Genomic DNA, 22,212 nt, shown 5'->3' with positions numbered 1-22,212 from the left:
AACGCGCTTGCGCGTGCTGGTGGTGTAGGAATCTGCGTCATTTCTCCCGTGTTTAAGATGGTCATGTTGAAATTATCGCAAAGATCTTGGATTAATGTTGATCTATTATCATCATAAAGACAGCCCCATACCGTACCGTGCGAGTTAAAGTCTCCCAGAACTAGCCGCGGTGCCGGTAAGGATTCCGTGATATTACAAAGCGTTCAATTTCAATGCCTGGTGTCGAAGGGAGGTTAATTCGGTTGAAAGAATAGCACTTTTTGATCCCCAAAAGTACTCCTCCATAGGGGTTTTCTCGATCCAGACGAATTATATTAAAGTCGTGGAAGTTGAGATTTATATCGGAAGTTAACCAAGTTTCACATAATGCGAAAGCATCACATTTTAAACTATTTAGTAAAAATTTAAAGGAATCGATTTTCGGGAGGATACTTCTGCTGTTCCACTGTAGAACAGTGATCGAATCGGTGATCTCGTTCGATGACTTAGCCATCGAAGGATACGATCGCTGCAAGGAGGGGCCATTTAGTAGTCAACTGCTTCAAAAATGTTTGCATTATAGGGGGAAAACGTATCAGAAGGCTTTTAAGAGGATCAGTAACATTGAAAGCTGTGAAAATTAAGTCCACTATGTCAGAAATTAGTCCGCTACTGGACTGAGTATCTGTTTGAAAAAAGGGGACACTTGGGGTTTTTGATGTCCCTGGAAGTGGTGGGTAGTCCTTGTTCGAATTAATATTTCCAAGTCCTGGAGCAAATTGCTTCGGCTTTTGTGCATCACTTCCGTTGGATTTATTGATTGTAGTTGGCGCACTCTGAGTGGACGACACCTTGGCACCCTTACGAGGCAATGTAGGGGAGGCTGGATTTCTCCTCTTCCTGGATTCCCCTGGGTTAACCAAAGATGTTCCCTCTCGTGGGTCGTCAGATTCTTGCTCAACGTTAGCCAAACCAGCATAGGGATTTTCGGACAGGACAGATGGCGAAGCATTCTTTAGCATTTCTGCATAAGAACGCCTTGAGCGTTCCTTAAGGGAGCGCTTAATTTTATCCCCGCGCTGCTTGTACGCAGGACATGATTTAAGAGCATGTGGAGGGCCCCCGCAGCAAATACACTTTTCAGTTTCTTTGTCGCAAGAGTCATCCTCATGCTCTCCTTCGCATTTGCCGCATCGTTTCTTATTGCCACAATATGTGGCTGTGTGGCCCAACTGCTTGCAATTGCTGCAGCTCATGACCCGCGGTACAAACAGGCGAACTGGTAGGCGAACCTTGTCAAGGAGGATGTAATTGGGAAGAGAGGACCCGGCGAATGTCACCCGAAGCGAGCCTGATAGAGAGTAGGTAGTCTTACCTCCCTCGGTGTTTGCGGTATACAATTGTTTGCATTCTAAGATCTTAATCTGTTCAAGAGAGGGGTCCTTAAAGCAGCCAACCCCGTGCTCCAACAGTTCTTCGCATTTCAGGCCCGGTTCGGACACTACCCCATCGATTTCACAGGCCACACAAGGCACGTACGCTTTAAATTCCCGCGTAAAGCGCTCACAGCAAGCAATCGCGTTTGCCTGGCCGAGATCATTCACTAGAACACGTATCTTGTTTGCCCGAACACGTGTTATCTGAGTTACGGCCGGGTAATTAGCAGTCAGATCTCGAGAAAGTTTTAATATATTAACCGGTTTCTCTCCGGTCCGAAAATATACCACCCATGGCCCAGAGGAACCTTCTGGGTACTGCTTTATACGGGGAGCAATGCGAGTATTAGGGGGATCAGGGACTTCCATGATTACATCAGATGCTATTTCGCCCTCGGCCATTTAAGCACGAGGGCAGAGCGTTATATAAACGTGAATGTGTCTTATTATTTGATTACAAGGTAGAGTAAAAGTAGGGAAAAGGAAAGAAAGCAAACGAGGAAAAAAAATAAAGCAAAACTTATCTGCAAACAACGTCGATTGTTCCGCACCAGCGAAAACAATGTACTGGATTTACTGCCGGCACCAGCAGAATGGCAGCTAACGAACGAACAAAGGATGACCTTCACTCACTTCACACACCGAACACCACTGTGAAATATAACGATCCGTTCCGTTCAAAGGTTGGGAGACGTATGAGATCAGATTTATGTCATAACCTGTATTATGAACCAGGGCAAGCAACTTATCACAAAGAGTGCCTTAATAAAGGTCGACTACCTGTTTTAGACAAGACTGTGTTTCTCCAGTGTTTTAGCGTGATTTGACATCGTGCCGTTATGCAAATTCAAATCCAGAATTGAATAGAGTCACTAAAATAAATTTTGTGCCCAAAGGCTGCAATACGCCAAACTGCCCGAAACTTCAGTAAATCGAACGATGCAGCGCAATTAAGAAGCAGCAGTTAAAATCCGATTTTATTAAAAATGAAATGAAAATGTAATAAAAGTAGAAGATAGCTGGGAAAGAAAATACAGATACTACTGTGTAAAATTGATGGCTACCATTCTAGACTGTTTTTAAATATTACGCATCACAAACTGAATCTTTGTCCTAATTTAGATAACGAATTTATTTTGGACCACGGTTTCTACGTAGTGCAATAATTTCGTGGGCAACCTTTGGTTGTAAAGCTTAAAACATCTAATGCATTGGTTACAATTTCAACACGAAGATGTATTTAATTTATACCCTTCGAAAAACTGCAATCCCAAGCGCACCTTCCGAAATAATGCATACTATGCACATTGAGAAACGTATAGCGTTTTCCTTGTTATCTACTGCTACACCGGTGTAGAACAAAAAATTACACCTAAGTTTGAATGAGTGTAGCACATACTACAACGGTGTAGAGCAAAGTCGAAAACGGAAATACCATTTTTCTATAACGTGTATCGATCAATTTTTAAAACACGGTTGAGCTCTATTAGCCTAATCAAGAGCCGCGGTAGACAGTGCACCGACTGTAAAAGAGGCATTATGTAAATTTAAATTACCCAGCGTCCCAGCATAGTTGCGATGGTCGATGGATAATGAATAATCTTTCGCTACTGGTGACATGGTCTACTTTTTCAATGTCAACAACATTGCCACTTACCTACCTATACGACAGGTACAGGTCACAGTGAGATGAATGGCGTTTGTGGAACGTTGCATTCAACGCTATCAAGGAATTAATCGTATCAGAAAAGCTATGAACCTCACCAAAACGCCAAGGAGGATGGTATTATGGTAAAAAAAAACTCGTTTTAATCAATTGTTTGACAACACAAAGAGTCTAGTAGTCAATTTCCATGTAATAATGCAACGATTGAAAGATATTTTCATCAATTTTTATTGCAAAATATTGTAAATTGGCCGAGTGCCAGTGATTCTCCGTAGGGACTGCAAAAAATGGGTTTAGAATATAACTCAAAATTTACTACAACAATTGTTTTGAAATTTGGCACTGGCACTTGGATACTACCCCACACAAATGTAGTCTGACTTCCAAAGTAAAATATTTGAAAATTCAAATGTGAAGTTATTCTATGGAAATTCAATGAATATACTAACACTCTGTATATTAAAAACAAATGTACAAAAATGTGTCAAATCTTACAACTTGGCTTTCCAGTTCATAGTTTAACTACATAGCGACAGTCTCGCAAGGAAGCAATATGGAAACATTATTGTTTACACTGTTTATGAGGTGTTATATTATTGCGTGGCGTATTGTGTAAACCGGGTTCCACTGATGATTTGAAGCTGATACTTCTGGATATATTTGATGACTGGTGTAGCATAAATAAATGTCATGTTATAACTTGCTTTTGCTATAATAGTTCGATTACAAAAGGGACTAACAGAAGCGGGTAAAAGACATTCAGTTCGCTGGCTGTACGATTCACACGTTACAACAAATTCCCGCAACGGAACAGAACGTCAAAGTCACGTCACCGTTCCATCAGGATAAGTTTTTTTTTCCATACGTTTATTTGACACGGCATTTGCAAAAGCTTTTTACGCCAGTTTTTTTTTACATAGCACGTTACAAAAATCCTTAAGACTAATTTTAACTATACTAGTAATTTGTCTAAAACTAACACTGAAATCACTTAATTGTTTGCTTTTTTCCTTACATTGTTGTATTTCATAATGATCTAGTATTTTCGGGTGTATTTATTTACTTTTTTCTGTTATTGACTAAATTTAAAAAGTGAATATTCTAGGACACTTTAATTGGTGAATGATTAGCCTTGGATGAGAGTATGAGGAGATGAATTTAATTAAATTTTGACAGACGCTGTTTTTAGAAAATGATAGATAAGTTCCATGTATAGAGGATCGCGATACGCCAGGATATCTCTAACAGGAACATGGATTGATCTTCCTAGGACTTGTAAAGAATCTACTAATTGTGATCTGGCTTCACGATATTCAGTGCAGGACTAAACAACATGCTCAATGTCATGGTAACCCTCTCCACAAGCACAATGATTACCCTCAGCGAGCCCAATACGACGGAGATGCGCATCTAATCAGGATAAGTTGAATGCATTTCTCGCGTGCGCATTCGCACGTTCGGTACGGTTGATATTATGTCTTAACGTCTCCATAGGAACTGTATGCAATAATACTTTTGATGTTCCGTTGACTTGCAGTACAGGTGACGAAAGACTGACGGATCATGTAGATGACACTTTGCATTGCGAAAGATTAGATTTTCGAACGTGTGATTTGCATTCTCAATAACGACAGCGAAATCAAACGAGATTCGGATTCGATTGCGCCACATTCATTCGAAAAATCAATCCTCCGTACAGCTCCGTTAGCTAACACATAGGGACGTTGCGATATTTTCGATACTAGTACGGAATCGATACTTCTGTTTCCGATACTCGATTTTTTGGTATCGATACTTCAAGCACGATACTTTACTGATATCGATACAATCTTTACAATATCGAAAGGAATCAAAAGAACCTGTAGTTGGAAGTATTCGATTCGGAATTCTGAATGATTTTGGAATTATTTCCGAGTGAAATGTGATTACCTATTCAGGCTAAACCATTGCGGAATCGGTTGTTGCATTTGAGTTGCTACAATAACTGGAGCACCAACCGCATTTGATGAAAAAATCGATTAAGAACATTACCCATTATTTGACAGTCCATGAGACTTTCTGATCAGCCAATTATTTATTGTTTATCTTTTCTGACATTCGACGTCTGACAGAATCGTCGACTGGATCCAATATCAAACGAATCAGACTAATAAAAGATATTTGTCGAACGGATTTTCCTGTTCGCAGGAGCAGAGCAAAACGTTAACTGACAAAACACACTACTGAATTTCCAAACAACGGTTTGTAGATTACCTAATTCAGGGAACTAAGCTACTGTAAAAGTGCGGAATCGAATGGCGATACTTTCAAGTATCGATACTACGACTACGATTATATCGAAAGTATCAGTACTTGCATTCGATACCAGTATCGATTCTAAGTATCGATGTATTTTAATATCGAAACGTCCCTACTAACACATTGAGCTGTATGAAGAAAAACAAGTTAAAAAATTGGTTGAATGTAAGTCAAAATTTAATGTTCATGCTTTATTAAATTATAATTCTCAGTTATATTTATCCAATTGCACTACGTTCAACTTCTCAGTCAACTTTCCGACGAAAATGCCTCTCGTACTTTCGTGACCGTTCGATTTGCTTCAGCCCATCCTTTGTTCTTCGTTCGATCTGTCGTGCACGATCCTTTAGCTGTGAATCAACATAAAGACGGGCAAACTTCCGCTCATAAAATTCTGCCAAATCCATTTGCTCCAGATTGCAATCAGTTTGAGTAGCTACACATTCAACCTGGGTGCTGCTAGCGGATAATTTTCGTAAAACGCTCACCTCTTCTTTAACTTGTTGGAGAGCACGATTGATCCAATCTGCATCCGAAGGTTTCAGTTGATCATGTAACCTAATCTCCAGTTCCGGTAGCTCGATAATCTTCGGAATCGTTTCGGTTAGCACATCCTTCAGTTCAGTTTTTAATGCTTCGTGGTACTCCAATTCGGAAGTGAGATTACCTAGTCTATCGGATTGGTCGACAATTGTCCTATTCATACGTTGAACTTGCGAACTATCGTCCCGCTCACTTCGAATAGACTCCAAATCTTCCTCAACACGAATGTTCAAAGTTTCAGCATCGGACAGTAGATTTTGCAAGTTCGCCAAAATATCGTCCATACTTGTCTGAGACGGCCCGTTCGGATGTTGAGTATTGAATAACAGGCACATGTCTTGCAGTGGCTTGTCTAAATTATTCAGGAAAATGAAAGGATAGTTCAGATTGTCGTCCACAAGTTGACTGACGAGTAAACGAGTTATTTTATTGCGGTCAAATTTTTCCTCAGGAGTTGTTCGATTAAATCGTCGGATCCATTCGGCACATATTGTAACTTCGGTCGGATCGTTAAGTTGGACAATTTGTTGTTTAAGAAGGCTCAACAAGTTTCTATATTCTACGTCCAGATAGTAATCGTTGTAAACTGCTGGGTGGTGCATAACAAAAAAAATATATAAGCGCGATATAAGATAAATAATCTGTCAATTATCGATATAAATACACAACTAATGTATTATAAAGAGGGACTACTTGGATGAGGTAGTCGAATATTTGTTAATATATACTGATTCTTTTGGCGTTGATTGCACCAAATACAAATTAAATACGCCAAGGTCCCATATAAATCTCGACACGCATATCTAGAGAAAATTTTCAATAGGACGTAAGTAACATTGAGAGCCTCTCTTCGTTTACTTTCTCTTTCGTTTATTGAGACGTCATTAAAACACTTTGCACTAATTTACCAGTACATATCGAAAGTCGACGGTTTTTACTAGAATATTATGCAAAGAGTAGAGTAGTAAATGTTGAAATGGCCGAGTAATGAACAGAAGAGAAAGACCCCAAAGAGAATCTCTCATTGTTACTTACGTCCTATTCTAAATTTTCTCTAGATGATTACGGCTTAAAAGCCAACTGTCAAAATTCTCTTTGAAAGGAAATTCCGGATGAACCGTTACTCGCCAATCACATATGTTGGTAGTAAACAAAAGAAAAAAGTTTTCTCTTTCATTAACTGCTATGAACTGTGTTTAGCCAGTAACGGATTATCCGGAATTTCCTTTCAAAGAGAGTTTTGACAGCTGGCTTTTTTTTTTGATTATATGTTTGTCGAGAAATGAGTCATCACTTTTTGGCTCACCGAACAAACAAATTAGTCTAACCAATTCATCATATTCGCCTTGACAGATTAGAATTATATTTTACACCAACCGACATAACCCCACAAAATGAGCCGGATGAATTTTGTTTGACAATACTCGGTGGTTTGTTTACATAGGAGTTAGGTGAGTACGAATGTAACAGATGAGCACCCGTTACACCCGAACTCACGCAACTGACAAAGCAAACAAACCACCGAGAATTGTCAAACATGAACTTCATTCATCATGAGTAGGGTTCGTCGCGGTGCGGATGTGGGCGGTAAATGGAGTGTCCGCACCGCAACCGCAAAAAAATAATAAAACCGCACCGCTTACCGCAACCGCACTACATTTACCGCACCGCACCGCGCGGTAATGCGGTAAATGCGGTAAAATTCTGTATTTTTGAAAAGTGTGTTGAAAAATTGTTAATTTTTTGAATAACCAAATATAATAAAATATTACTCTTAATTACACGTACATTAACTTTGACGGACTCCTCAGAATGTAACGTTTATTAAAAAATGTCAACTTGGCAAGTTTTATTAATAAAATGCCGTACATTTTGAGATAAATACTTTCGAAACAAGGTAAATCTTAGCATAGCACTGAAGTCATATGAAATGCAGCTGTACTTAGGGTTGTGGTACCGGTAATACCAGTACCGAAAATCCCGGGAATACCGACCCATTTTTGGTACCGTAATACCGGTACTGAAGAAAAGCCAGTACCGGTATTTTCGGTTTATTGATTTCAAGTGGCCTAGATTTCGAAATAAAAGAAGGTGCCGCATACGAAAAATATTTTCTGCTGAAATGAGTCATGCCATTCCGAATCAATTAAAAACAATAAACATGTTTTTTGATCAGCACAAATCAATCATCTGAGAATAAGGTCATCAGTTTGAGCATTCAATTTCATTTTGAGGCTCTTTTCGAATTTGAAAAAAGGGCTTCAGTACCGCAGTACCGGTTCTCGCCAAAAAGGGTCGGTACTGCGAACCCTACCTGTACTTCATCATTATACACGTTCTTCCGCAGCAATCAGTAGGAAAACTTTTAAGTTCTCCAAATTAATCAAAAGTTCTCCAAATTAATCAAAATTCACAGTTGAGAAAATGTCATCGTAAACGATGCATAATTCCACGATTGCCAAGAGGAATCGGGAGAAATGATGCATTTTTAAATTAGATTTGACAGTACAATTCAATTGTTTTTCAATGATTGTATTGTGCATTTTATATACTTGAAAAGGTTCGCTTGTAAATTTTTCAAAGTGTTCAATTTATGTCGTAAAAATAATGATGCAAATTATATTGGACAACTTATAGATTTTATTTCTTAGTAACAGATTGTTTTATCATATTAGAATAAACAAAATGTAAAAAATCAAGTAGCGATAGGTCGAATACAGATTATATTCGGATTTCTTTTCCAATCATTGTCAAGTCCATGGAAATTAGAGCAACTAAATGTTTATTATGTTTCCCTATTGTAAGGTAATAAGTTTCGTCGTTCTTAAATGGTGAAAGTCAAAGTTTTAATTCACTTTTTAATGCAGACTGCAGACTTATCAATTCTTTTTTTAAGTGCGGTTGCGGTAATACCGCGCGGTAAATGCTCATTTCCCGCACCGCATCCGCAAGAAAAAGTGTCTTACCGCACCGCAGTTTTTGCGGTGCGGATGCGGTAAATACCGCGCGGTTGCGGTAAATACCGCAACCGCGACGAACCCTAATCATGAGTTCATTTGTGTCGTCTTGTAGAACACAATGGTCTCAAAATAATGGAACTGGCAACGCTACCTGATCGAACCATGCTGTTTTTCCGATTGTTTATAAAACTACGAAGCGTTCGGTATCCTTTGAAGGTGAGAAATATAATAAATTATTGTTTCTAATTTATTTATTTAATAGTAAATTATAAGCCTCTAAAATTCTCTTTGCAGTGATAATCCAGCAAAGAATTGAAATATCATATTATACGATTGGATGCATTGCTGGTCTATTCTGGGACAGGCAGGAAAACCTCAAATGGAGTACGGGACAACGATGATGATGAAGCAGTTTGCACAATACGTTAATTCAAATGACTGCATTTACTCGCTCGATATTTGCAAGCCAACCCAGTAAAGTCCAGCCGGAATATGAAATTGAAAATCCTTTCAGTGCCTATAAAACAAATTTCCAGAAAAACTATCCGGTCAGACCAATTCCGAAACCGTTTCAGAATCCTGAATAGATTCTATATGGATTCCAACACAAATGCAACAACTGATTCCGACTGAATCGATTTCAGAGACGGTTGTTGCATTTTTGCTGGAATTCATACAAGATTCCGAATCGATTGGATGGGTAACGATGTTCCAAGTTTTTCTCGTATTCATCTGATACGGAATAGATTCTTTGGAGCGTACGCTGAACTATCTTCGACCCATGATTCATCATATATTTTTAAACGCATGTTCGAAAAAGTAACTAACTTTACATTAGATTGTGAGCAGAATTAGGGCCCCGCGCGAATTCTTTGTCCCTCGTTATAGTTTAAACGTAGGTTCTAGATTTTCGGTTTAAAAACTATATTCTTAAATTTTCGTAATTACCACTCCCAACTTTTGTAGGTTTAATTTTACACTTTTGCAGTAACTTTTGTAGGTTGAATTTTACACTTATTATAGTGACTAAAAAACTTGCTTTTAAAACACCAACTATCCAGCTGTTCACGTTTCAAAGTTATGAGAATTTTTATATAATAAATATAACTTTTTCGAAGAGCACTATCTTCAGCACTTAATTGTTAGTTTATAAAATGAAAAATACACGACATAGAGTTCAAGTGCCTCCCACAAAGTTTTTTAAAATATTATTTTCTGCGACTGCGAAACTCTATCTTGAACCATTAAAAAGTTAATTTTCTACCCACTATTTGAAATAACAGAAAAGTATTGTAAAGCGCAATATTTTATCATGAAAATGAAACTATATTTTTTATATTGTCCACCGTGAAGGTAATATAAATATGTTACAAAGGGTCAATTCATAAAAAAACAAATTTTGAATATAACTTTTTCTGTTTTCATTTATTTCCAACCTAAGCTTTGAATGTTTTTCATAGTTTTACAACATTTTCTTCTAACACATCAAAACCATAGCTTCTACTATTCAAAAGATAGAAGCACTTAATATATCGAAAACAGATTTTTTAAAATCAATTTTATGAAATTTTGAAAAAATATCGTGCTCGCCATTTTTGGCTCAGTGATAACTCTAATCATGACCTTATTTATAGTTGAAAAAAAATTATCTTTTGTTTTCCACAATGAGTGATATTTTTATTCCAAAGAACCCCATTTTTGGCGAAATGTTGATCATAACTTATCAACTAAAATAGTTAGATAAGTGGTGCAACGAAACAAATTATTCGCCTTAAAACAATTTTGAAGTTGGCTGAAGACTACGTCAGTTTTAGATCAATACCCCCAAAGTTATTTGAATAAAACAGTTTTTCTAAGAAACACCCTAACATTCGATTTTAAATATGCTGTAAAATGGAAAGTATGACAGCTAGAGCTTATATGTCTTCAGCAAACTTTTCCAAAATCTGTCGTTCTACAACTTTGCTGAAGGATGTTTGGCTCTAGCTGAAATGATTAAAAAGTTAATTTTTTAATCTTGGTAAAATTAAAACCACCCTGTTGTTTTAACAAAAAAGGGACTTTATATAGCTATGTCATTTAGTTGTAGTAAAATCTCAAAATGCCTACTAAATTTGCATTCTGGACCACTGTACACTGATAACTCGGAAATTCGATATATGGATAAATAATGTTAGAAAAAAGTTGTATTTTTGCATGAGCTTACCGGAAAAAATCAGGAAAAAAATATTTAGAACTTGCGTTTTGTGCAATTCTTCAAAACAAATTGAATTTTAAAGCTGGCCTAGTGTTTTTGACTTATTTCTTCTTTAAATATTTAGATTCATGTTAAAAAGCTTTTGTCAAAATTTTGGAGTGGATCTCAAAATATTTCGCGAGATATTTTTTGGTTATAGAGGTTTTAACCTTAGGATCACTCGCCTCTTTTCGGGTTAGAAAAATCTCATATGGAAAAAACTCTAATCCTATGTGCGTGGTTGGGAATCGAACCCAGGCGAGCTGCGTACAAGGCAATTGATTTAGCAACTACGCTATGCCCGTTTCCGATATAATGATTATATCATTACAAACAAAGCAATTTTACACTAAACGCTTAATTTTACACTAGTTAAAATAACTCGTAAAGTACTTCGTGATCCATTCTAAAATTTTTACACAAGCTTCTAAATAATGCGTTAAAAAATTTCTTTTTGGCCAAGCCCTAAAAAAATTATTTTGCTGCCATTTGAGGGATTCCATAAGCAACCGGTCACTCAAATATATGACCATCACCAATTTGAACGAGTTTTTGTAGTTGCATTTGGTTTGTGAATCAATGAGACAAGAGCAATTTTCAAAAGGGCGTTGAGGTTTCTGCGTGCATTACTTTCAAAAATATTTTGCTTGATTACTGTATTTTAAACAGAAAAACTATTTTAGAACGAGTTACAGAGAATGAATACTTCTGCACGTAAAATTTTTTTTGTTTAAAATTAAAAATTTAATTTTTTTTTTAATTTTTTATATTTTGTAAAATTTAAAGAGAAAAGAGAACTTATCGGTAAAAAGTTTTTCTAACGATAGTTTTTTTACATGTTTCGCCTTTCTCACATAAAGAAAGACTACGCAATCACTCTAAAAATAGACTTTCCAACCGTGGCCCGGAGGGCCGAGGGTCATATACCATTCGATTCAATTCGTCGAGATCGAAAAATGTCTGTGTGTATGTGCGTGTGTATTTGTGTATGTGCATGTGTGTATGTGTGTGTCATTTAAACTCACGCAATTTTCGCAGAGATGGCTGAGCCGATTTACACAAACTTAGTTTGAAATGAAAGGTATAACGCTCTCATAAGATGCTATTAATTTTTAGATGATTCGACTTCCGGCTCCGGAGTTACGAGTTGAAACAGCAAATTCCCATATATACTGATACCATGATGTCTAAATGCTGTAATACATATTAAAATGAGTGCAACATTACTTGGATTTGCAGGTCTAGATCACGCATGACCTATCAAAGTAGCATTGACCACATTGACCATCTATGACGGTTCTTGATGCCCTGGGGGAACTCGCCAATTTCCTAAGCTAATATCACACCAAATTCCCAGCGAATTCTTGATCGATTTTTACAAACTTTATTTCAAATGAAAGATATAGTCATCCCATTAACTGCTATTGAATTTTATTCCGTTCTTACTTTTAGTTCTGAAGTTACGAGTTGGTTAATAAGGTCACTTCTGGAATTTCCTATATGAACCGTTACAATCGCAATACCTAAAGGCTTACAATCTATTGGAATTGTCACCAAATCACACCAATTCGTAGGTCTAGTTGCCAATCAAACATTTTTTGAATATTTTATTTTATTTTATAATTGATATCAACAGACACAGTGTGGTCCTAATGATAATTTCTTAATCTATTTAAAAAGTCAAATTGTAATCTGCTACGTGGAATGTGAAGATCGAACTCGGATGACACTCTGTTGAAGGTCCGCTGAAAACCAATGATGGCACCGTTTACTCCATAGTTAGTCCGGCGAAGAGGTAATCGGAGGAATAAATTATTGCGAAGGGCGCGAGGGCGAACGTTCATATTTATCGCACTGAAAAGCTCGGGGCAGTCAATTCGATCTTGCAAAATATCCGAAATCGTCATAGCACGGAATAGATCCCGCCGCACTTGCAATGTATCGAGTCCAATAAGCAATCCCCGGCTTTCGTTACTTGGCAGCTGGTGAGGGTTGCTCCAAGGCAATCGACGAAGGGCAAACCGAACAAATCTGCGCTGTACTGTCTCAATTCGATGGACACCGTTAAGATAATGAGGGTTCCACACAACTGAACAATATTCCAGAGTTGATCGAACGAGTGAGCAGTAGAGAGATTTCAATCAGTAAATATCTGAAAAGTGCTTAGATATTCTCATTATGAACCCCAAACAGCGTGATGCCTTTGCAACAATATAACTGATATGCTGTTTAAATGTCAGTTGTTCATCGAGAAAAACTCCGAGATCTTTGACACAATTCGCTCTGTCAATCGTGGATTCAGCTAGACAGTAATCGAATCGAATTGGCGTTTTTTTTCCTCGAGAACGTAATGACCGTACATTTCTTGGGGTTTAGGGTCATTAGGTTGAGCTCGCACCATTCCACAAAGGTTGCCAGTTGGCGTCGAAGGAAAGCTGCATCATCAGTATTCCGGATTCTATGGTATAACTAGAGGTCGTCGGCGACCGTGGTCCTTCTAAACAAAAGTTGACGTCGTTGAAATACAAAAGAAAAATCAATGGACCGAGATGGCTGCCTTGCGGAATACCAGATGAAGCAAAGAACTCTTCGGATACACAATCACCTATCTTGATTGCTAGACGACGATCATTGAGATACGATTGCAATATATTGTTCCTTTTCGCAGTGACGGCGCTAAGGGGGGGGGGGCGAAGGGGGCAGTCGCCCCGAGCGGCAAAATTTGGGGGCGGCAAATGCTGCTCAACATAATTATCTATTAGTGATTATCATTGTTCATTAATCGCGATAAATGAAGAGTGTTGATGATCAGAAGTACGACGGATCTGACGGAACATAACAATATATATCTGAACCTGAACCTCAAACTTAACGATCTTAGCAAATCCAAGCGAAAATTGTTTTTAAAAAATTCTTTATTATTAGCTTAACTATTTTTGATAGTTACCAAAAGGAAGAATAAAGGTGAAAGTGCAGTTTATGTCTCACAAATAAGGAACCAGAAAAATTGGATCCTTACTGCTGCAATTGAGAGTAAATTTGATGTTAATTTTTTTCTTATGTTTATATTAACACTGTCTAATTGTGGCAAATATATCCCACACGCTGTACGGCGTTTTATTTAATTTCAATAACGTTTCCAAACTTTTGGGAATTTCCAACACTTACAATTGCAATTGGTTTTTGATAACGGCGAAATCTTTGCACTAACCCCTTTAACTCTCTTGTTACCTACCGTACCAATACTTTGCTATATCAATATTTCGTCTCTAGCTCACTCCGTTAATTTCCGTTTCTCTCCAGCTTCGCAGAGCACGAGGACTCCTCAGGTTCCCTCCATCGTGGTCGACCTACCTTGCTCGTTGTGACTACTTGTGCCAGACTGATTATTTTCAGGAACCATTTTACCCGTTTGTCGTCCGCGACTTTGAGGACGTGCCCAACTCACCACAGCCTCGTATATTCTGCTGTGTGAACAATGGATAGTATAGTCCTAGAGCCACAACGTGATCTTCTGATGCCCTTGGAGGAGTCTCAGTGGTGTGCCCTGAACACCACTGAGACTTTCCTTTTTTGTTCGACTTTTGAACAATAATTGAGTTTGTAATTGAAAATCGCACATTTATCGTGACTTACTTTATGATTTATCTGCACTTAGTTTATAAAGTAAATCAATATATCTAAATATGAAGACTTTTATAAAAGAGCACGAAAAAAAGCACGAAAACTGTTTTTTTAGAAAATCCTTGGAAAGTGACACGGAAAATCGAAACTATCAATATTGAGTACCAACAGATCACTAAAGTTTGAAGACATGTAAAAAATAACTTCACTGCAGATTTGTTTTTCGAGGTTATGTTTCGATTGCGTGTGACGAAGCGGTTGGTTGTTTCAAGGACCGTTTTCTCCAGTGAGTGAAGATTTTGAATGGAAATCGCACAGTAGCAGTATTGCTGTGTTGGATTTGTTCTTCACAAGGTTTGTACCGCGCGTCATGTTTTGCACTAAATAAAGGCAAATAGGCCATTTTAGTAATACAATCGCGAGTGGCAAGTACGCAGAGAATCAAAATCCAATCAATGCCGCTCCAAGCACTTTTTTACGGAAATACTGGAGAAAGCCATGTCTCACCACGACAAATCGTTGTGCTCTCTTGGCTTGGGAAGAGTATGACTCTGACGATCCCCATCGTGAGATATCTGTTACTGCTCCTAAAAACTGTAGTCGAACGAGATTTATTTGTTAAAAACATTTGTTACTAACGGCAGAATATAACAGCTACAGGAAACTCTGAGACAAAGCCGAAGCAAACGGCTCCAGGTTTTGGAAATTTGAGAGGTTCCACCGTTTCAAGAAACATCAAAAAAGGGGTTATCTTCTCGCTGATCTAACTTTCTTCATGGTCTTTGCTACAATTTTAAAGAGGTGGCCTGCCCATGATCAAATATTTGTCCCTTTTTTGTTGCTATGCAAATATGAAAACGAGCGTTAAGTTTGCAACAATTTTCACTATTTTCAATTGTAAGTCATTGCAGTTCGTTATTTAATCTGCTATCAATTTTAGATTTAATTTCATTTGGTTTTTTTTATTATTCTTCAGCCATATGATTTCCTTCTGATACTCAATTAGATTCGGTGTTGGGAATCTGTAGATGTTTGTCATAATACTGTTTCCACCTATCGATCATTTCAAACATATCTCCTGACACATAGCCTTCGCAAGAACGATTCGCCATCTTCCTTGTCTTATTATCGTCTTATAGCTCTATCGCCACGTTATCTGGATCTACCGTATTTTTCGTCCGAATACTGAGTTTTTTTTCTGATCCGTGCTTGTTTGTATCGTTTCTCGTTCACCCTCGTATGGTGCTACATCATTCTCGCCTTTCCCGTTATCTTCTCTTTATCTCAGTAGTGCTACCTGTGGTGCTTCATAAGTTGCTCCAAAAGTACTCACATCGACCTATTCTTCTGTTGGTAATGCCGTCTCCAGCTTCTGCACGTATTTCTGCAGCACCATCGTAGCTGCCAGATGTTGAGCTTCGGCGTCCATGCTCACGAGTGTTGTACTAACGTTTCTGTAGTGTCGTTTGTAACGGAGTGTAGACTGTCCGGTTCGTTCACCGGTTTGTACCTGCTGACCTATGTGGGCGTTTATGTCGCCGTAAATCAGCTTAACATCCCATCGTGAGCAGCTGTCATAGAAACGCTCCAGATCCGCCTAAAATGCATCTTTGTCTTTCGCTGGTCTCGCTTTGTGTGAGCAGTGAACGTTGAAGATACGGTAGTTGAAGAAATGGGCTTTTGATTGTCACTACACACATTCTCTTGCTGTTACTTGAGCACTATATAACCCAGCTTGTTTGTTGTGCCACCGCTCTGGTAGAATGTGGCTGCTCGATGCTAGCTTTTTCAAACCTTCTGTCCTGCTGAGCAATGCTACGACCCCGAAGTTACGAGTTTACAGCCCGTCATGCAAAATTCGGTCGATCCCCTGGAAGCCAAGCGACTTACAGTTCTAAATTTCCAACAGCACTTTTTTCGTAGCATTACTTAATTAATCTGATCTGTACGCAAAGCTGTGTTTCCAGACGGCTTATTACAGCTGCACAAAACTCCTATCTGGTCGAAGGCTTTTAATTTCACTACGATAATTCCGGGTGACGATAGCCCACAGTTTATCCGTTGTGTGTCCAACAAAAAGAAAACAGGCCGACCCGGGTACCCGCAAATTCAAAAGTTTGTAGCTTTGTCAATTTTTGATCGATTTAGGACACTTTTGGATGTTTTGAATTCAGGAATTCATCCACTTTTAGAAACAGTGAAATTGAACACGACGAATATATCTGGTTAATCACGCTAATCCAGATTTCCGGAAGGATATTCCAGTACTGAAAAACAATTTGGATTTATTACGGAGGGTTCTTATCGTTGAGGGATCATATGACGATTTGACCTAGGAACGGTCACTCACTGGATTGGAACTTACCTCCAGAAATCCAAATAACCGTGAACCAGATGCATTTTTACAGATTCTAAAAGTGGTTGAGTTCTGGAATTCAAAACATCCAAATGTGTCTATATTGGAGAAAAAATGCCATACCTACGAGTATTTCGGTTTTGGGGGTACTCGGGTACCCTGCCGGGCTGTTACGGGTTAAAAAAATCCAAAAGCTCTTCCTCAAACCCCCGATCACCGGATCATTAGTTTTTTCCCACAAAAGTAATGCTTGGTATTATTCTAAGATGTCACTAAGTTGCAATTTCCCGTTTGGGAAAGAGTACTGGAAATTCATGAATTAAAATCTGCAAAGTAGTTCGCTGTCGGACACATAACGGTTAAGTGCGACCTTGTGAACAGAGTTGTAATCTCACTTTGCTCACCGTGATTAATACGCAACACTGCCGCAAAGCTACTTGGTCAAGTTCGAATACGTTTTATTCTGTTGATTCCAAATGGATAAAAAATGTATTCATTTCATTATTGAAAGTTTAATAAAAAAAAATAAATCGTTTTAGGTGAAATATATGCACCACCGCAGAAAACTCTATTGATGAGATAGTTTGGTTAGTCAGAAATATGTAAGGGGCAGCAAATTTAACTTTTAGCCCCGTGCGGCAAAAAGCCTAGCGCCGCCACTGCCTTTTCGATTATTCGGTGATGATTGAGCCGATTTTCTCAAACTAAGTCTCAAATAGAAGATATAATATGCAGTTAGGTATTGCATTACCCCCCGCGACACCCCCCCCCCCCCTTCTTATCCTTACCCCTTATCATTAATACGATACATTTCTCACGATAATTTATCGGTATTACTCGTTAACGATAATGTATCGTCATCGGAAAAACCCTTAACGTCGTATTCATCATCATCGTCGAATATACTCCAAATTTACGACTTTTTAGTTAACCCATTCACCGCTAGAGACAAATGGTAAAAGCAACGACATATAAGCATGTGTTTTCTTAACAATTCTTAACGTCAGATCTTCTGATCGAGAATATGTATGTGTTTGTTTTCTAAGTTGCTGCAATTTTAAAATTTTCAGTTAATTGACTTTACAGACGAACCTGTCCAGATTAAATCATACACAAGATAATGGCATTCTAAATATATCATTTATTTCTCAAAATGATAGTTTCTTTTTGACTGCTATTAGCAAAAAATCTAAAAATTATTTAATTAACAAATTCTTAAAAGGCAGTACACGTGGATTACTTAGATCTATAAAAAAAATGCAAAAAAATTGTGGGTTAGCCCCTTTTGGACGCCAGCCATTCAATTCTAAATATGTCTTCCATTTATTTGCAAAATGATAGTTTCTGTTTAAAATCCGCATCCTCACTAGAACTTTGGGCCCAGGGGAAAGCATTGCCCCACCATTCCCTCTCCGGACGCTTCAAAATACAAAATCCTAAACTCTCAATATAGCTCTATATCCAGCCTCAAGCTATTGTTTCCTATACGTTTATCCAACTCGACATCCTATTAATTGAGTGAATAGAAATACATGCCTCTAACGGTATTATCAAACCATAGTTTGTTAAAGTTGCTCTGTGTCCAAAAGCTTTCATCATGATGGAAGGCTGTTCGTCATTACGATGAGCATACCATCTCCCTACTATCGAACAGTGTTCATTTTATATATTCTATTATCGGTCGTCCAGTGATTTCAGAAATGCCATCTTGACATGACAAACTCCGCCTGAATGCGGAAGGTGCATTTGACAACTTATCCTGATATCCATGGTTGTGCATGTTTTGGGAACATCACTCACTATGCTCACTATAATGCAACAGAAGATCCACGCGTCGAGGGGTGAAACCGATACTTGTGTTAACATAACCTCAAACAATCTCTTTTGCCTGTGACTGCTTGAAAACGAGTATAATGACTGAAGCTGCGAATGAGAGGAGACCGATGCACCGGTAAATCTGAATCACCCGCAGAGGATATATTCTAGCTGGTCCGGGCTTTTAGGAAAACATTTCCCATTAATTCCGAGAAGCTTAGAGTATGCAACGAGTTTCCCTCTATTCATCGGTTTGTTCTTTCATCTTTCCACCAACCCATTATGGTAGCGCACAATACAGGAGACAGTTTGCCGTTAGGAGTTTTGAAGAGCAATTAGAATTGTGTGCTAGTCTAAGTAAGGAAAGTATGCATAATAATGAAAAACATCAATGTGTCGAAATCGATAGATTTTTAAATTGTGTTGATGATGAAGACTATTCTTGCAACTTGCAACACTAAATGCATTCATTATTCCTAATTGTGCGTGTTATCGGAATGATAATTTATTACACGAAAGACGAATTTATTACACTTCAAAATAAAAACTACTGCAGTATGCGGTGTTTTTCGGATTATACCTATAAGGAAAATGGTGAACAAAGACATTTTCCGTTTGTCTCGGTATCAGTTGTTATGATAATTTGAATATTTTTTTATAAAGCCATTTTAAAAAAATATCCAGCAGAGGGATTGTGAATGGAGAGAAAATAATAAATAAAAAAGCGACGTTTTCAACTTATGCACCTTTATAGTGGAGAGAAGTGAAACTAATGTTCAATTAGAGGTTTTTACGACCACGATCTCATAGCTCCGAAACCGTTTACTTTGAGTGTTAGTTTCTACGATGAATTCTCCTAAACGTGATTATGGAGAATTAACACTTCAAACAAATTTATTCAGAGACTTGTCTTCTGCAAAATTGCTGAGATCCATAACAAACAACTTTAGTGAAGACATAAATGCTCATGCAGAGGCATCATCAATGTAAATGATTGCCAACTGCCTCCCGCTCAAACCATTCGGAATTTGATTCGGAATCCTGAATGGAACCAGTAAGGTTTCCAGCTCAAATCCAACAACCGATGCTGAAACCGATTGAGTCGGAATCGGGGTTTGAGTTGGAAACCATACTGACTCCATTCAGAAATCCGAACCGGTTCCGGAATGAGTTTAACTAGGCGGTACCATATTTGCCATGCGTATTCATTATCCCCAGAGTGACTGAAAACAGAATCAATCGCAGTGTGCCTTTAAAAAATCGTATCCTTGACTATCAGACTGAAAATATTCTCATTGATTTTCACTACCCATCTAGGCGGACACGGTTGTAATTTGCTTCTCATATCCATCAGAAACTGAACGAGCAGCAGAAACAGTTCGGAAATCTGAAGATCAGAAAGTTCGAAGATGCGTGAAATAGTTCACATTCAAGCCGGCCAGTGCGGCAATCAAATAGGAGCAAAATTTTGGGAAGTGATATCCGACGAACATGGAATAGATGCAACCGGTGCATATTGCGGAGATAGCGATTTGCAACTAGAACGGATTAACGTATACTACAACGAAGCGACCGGCGGAAAATACGTTCCCCGGGCCGTTCTTGTTGACCTGGAACCGGGTACAATGGATTCCGTACGGGCTGGACCATTCGGGCAACTGTTTCGACCGGACAATTTCATTTTTGGACAGTCGGGAGCAGGAAACAACTGGGCCAAGGGGCACTACACTGAAGGCGCCGAACTGGTGGATTCGGTACTAGATGTGGTTCGTAAAGAATCTGAGGGTTGCGATTGCCTCCAAGGGTTTCAGCTTACACACTCGCTCGGTGGTGGGACTGGATCAGGTAAGGAGTTTTTTTATATTTGTTTAAATTTTCATTTTCATTGTTTGATTTTGTAGGCATGGGAACGCTTCTGATCTCGAAAATTCGAGAGGAATACCCAGATCGCATCATGAACACATTCTCAGTCGTTCCATCGCCGAAAGTTTCCGACACGGTCGTAGAGCCATACAACGCTACCCTTAGCGTGCACCAGCTGGTGGAAAATACAGACGAATCATACTGTATTGATAACGAAGCCTTGTACGATATCTGCTTTCGAACGCTGAAGCTCACCACCCCAACCTACGGAGATTTGAACCATTTGGTTTCGGCCACCATGTCCGGTGTTACCACCTGCCTTCGCTTCCCTGGTCAGCTAAACGCGGATCTTCGGAAATTGGCAGTGAACATGGTTCCCTTTCCGAGGTTACACTTCTTTATGACTGGGTTCGCACCGCTAACTTCTCGAGGATCTCAACAGTATCGGGCTCTCACCGTACCCGAGCTTACGCAGCAGATGTTCGACGCTAAGAACATGATGGTTGCATGTGATCCCCGACATGGACGTTATCTCACTGTTGCGGCGATTTTTCGCGGTCGCATGTCGATGAAGGAAGTCGACGAACAAATGTTGAACGTTCAAAGCAAAAACAGTAGCTACTTTGTGGAGTGGATTCCGAACAATGTAAAGACGGCAGTATGCGATATTCCACCACGCGGTCTAAAGATGTCATCGACATTCATCGGTAACTCGACAGCGATTCAGGAGATCTTTAAACGAATCGCTGAACAATTTACGGCAATGTTCCGGAGAAAGGCTTTCTTACATTGGTACACTGGCGAGGGAATGGATGAAATGGAGTTCACGGAAGCGGAAAGTAACATGAACGATTTGGTTTCCGAGTACCAGCAGTACCAGGAGGCAACCGCCGACGAGGAAGGAGAGTTTGATGAGGAAGAAGAGGGAGGTGACGAATGAAATGGTTGAAATTGTCTATATTTGTTCTATAATATGAGTTGAAAATAATCGTATTGTTACACGATCAAGCAATATGGCTATTATAAAGAAGTGTTCTTGTTTTATTTATTTAATGTGGTTTTTTACACCAGCTTGGCAGCAACGCCACGTAAGCAACGTTGGACACGTTGGTCAAACACATTCGACTAATGTAGGTTGACTTCCAGCCCTAACCTGCACTGCGCGTGACGTGAAATGACAAATCTCACTGCACACTATGTGACGTTTCGACCGGTGAGATTTTCCATTAACATGCATACGCTCATAAAGACCTCGAAGTCGACTGATAAGACGACATAAAATCTAGAGCTTGTTTTCTTTAAAACGTCATATGTAACAATGAGAGATTCTCTTTATTTATTCTCTCGATTTTTACAGTACAGATCGAAAGACGGCGGTCATCATTTCAGTTAAATATAGTAATCGTGCCTTACACGGAATTCAATAGAAGCACATA

At 38.7% G+C, this 22,212-nt stretch overlaps 1 protein-coding gene across 1 annotated transcript in view; it reads left to right on the top strand.

Annotated features, from left to right (window-relative positions):
* LOC131686727 (tubulin beta chain-like) overlaps positions 1 to 21,806 on the top strand; it is a 120,595-nt gene extending 98,789 nt beyond the window's left edge. The window contains exons 2-3 of the mRNA XM_058970659.1: positions 20,231 to 20,758; positions 20,815 to 21,806. Of these exons, the coding sequence (XP_058826642.1) occupies positions 20,323 to 20,758; positions 20,815 to 21,716 (1,338 nt within the window). The 5' untranslated portion in view covers positions 20,231 to 20,322 and the 3' untranslated portion in view covers positions 21,717 to 21,806. The remainder of the gene's footprint in view (positions 1 to 20,230; positions 20,759 to 20,814) is intronic.
* Positions 21,807 to 22,212: the final 406 nt, after the last annotated feature.

The sequence above is a fragment of the Topomyia yanbarensis genome, chromosome 3 (genome assembly GCF_030247195.1).
Source record: "Topomyia yanbarensis strain Yona2022 chromosome 3, ASM3024719v1, whole genome shotgun sequence".
Taxonomy (NCBI): domain Eukaryota; kingdom Metazoa; phylum Arthropoda; class Insecta; order Diptera; family Culicidae; genus Topomyia; species Topomyia yanbarensis.
The sequence above is the reverse complement of the archived record's forward strand: the minus strand, read 5'-3'. Positions and strand labels throughout refer to the sequence as shown.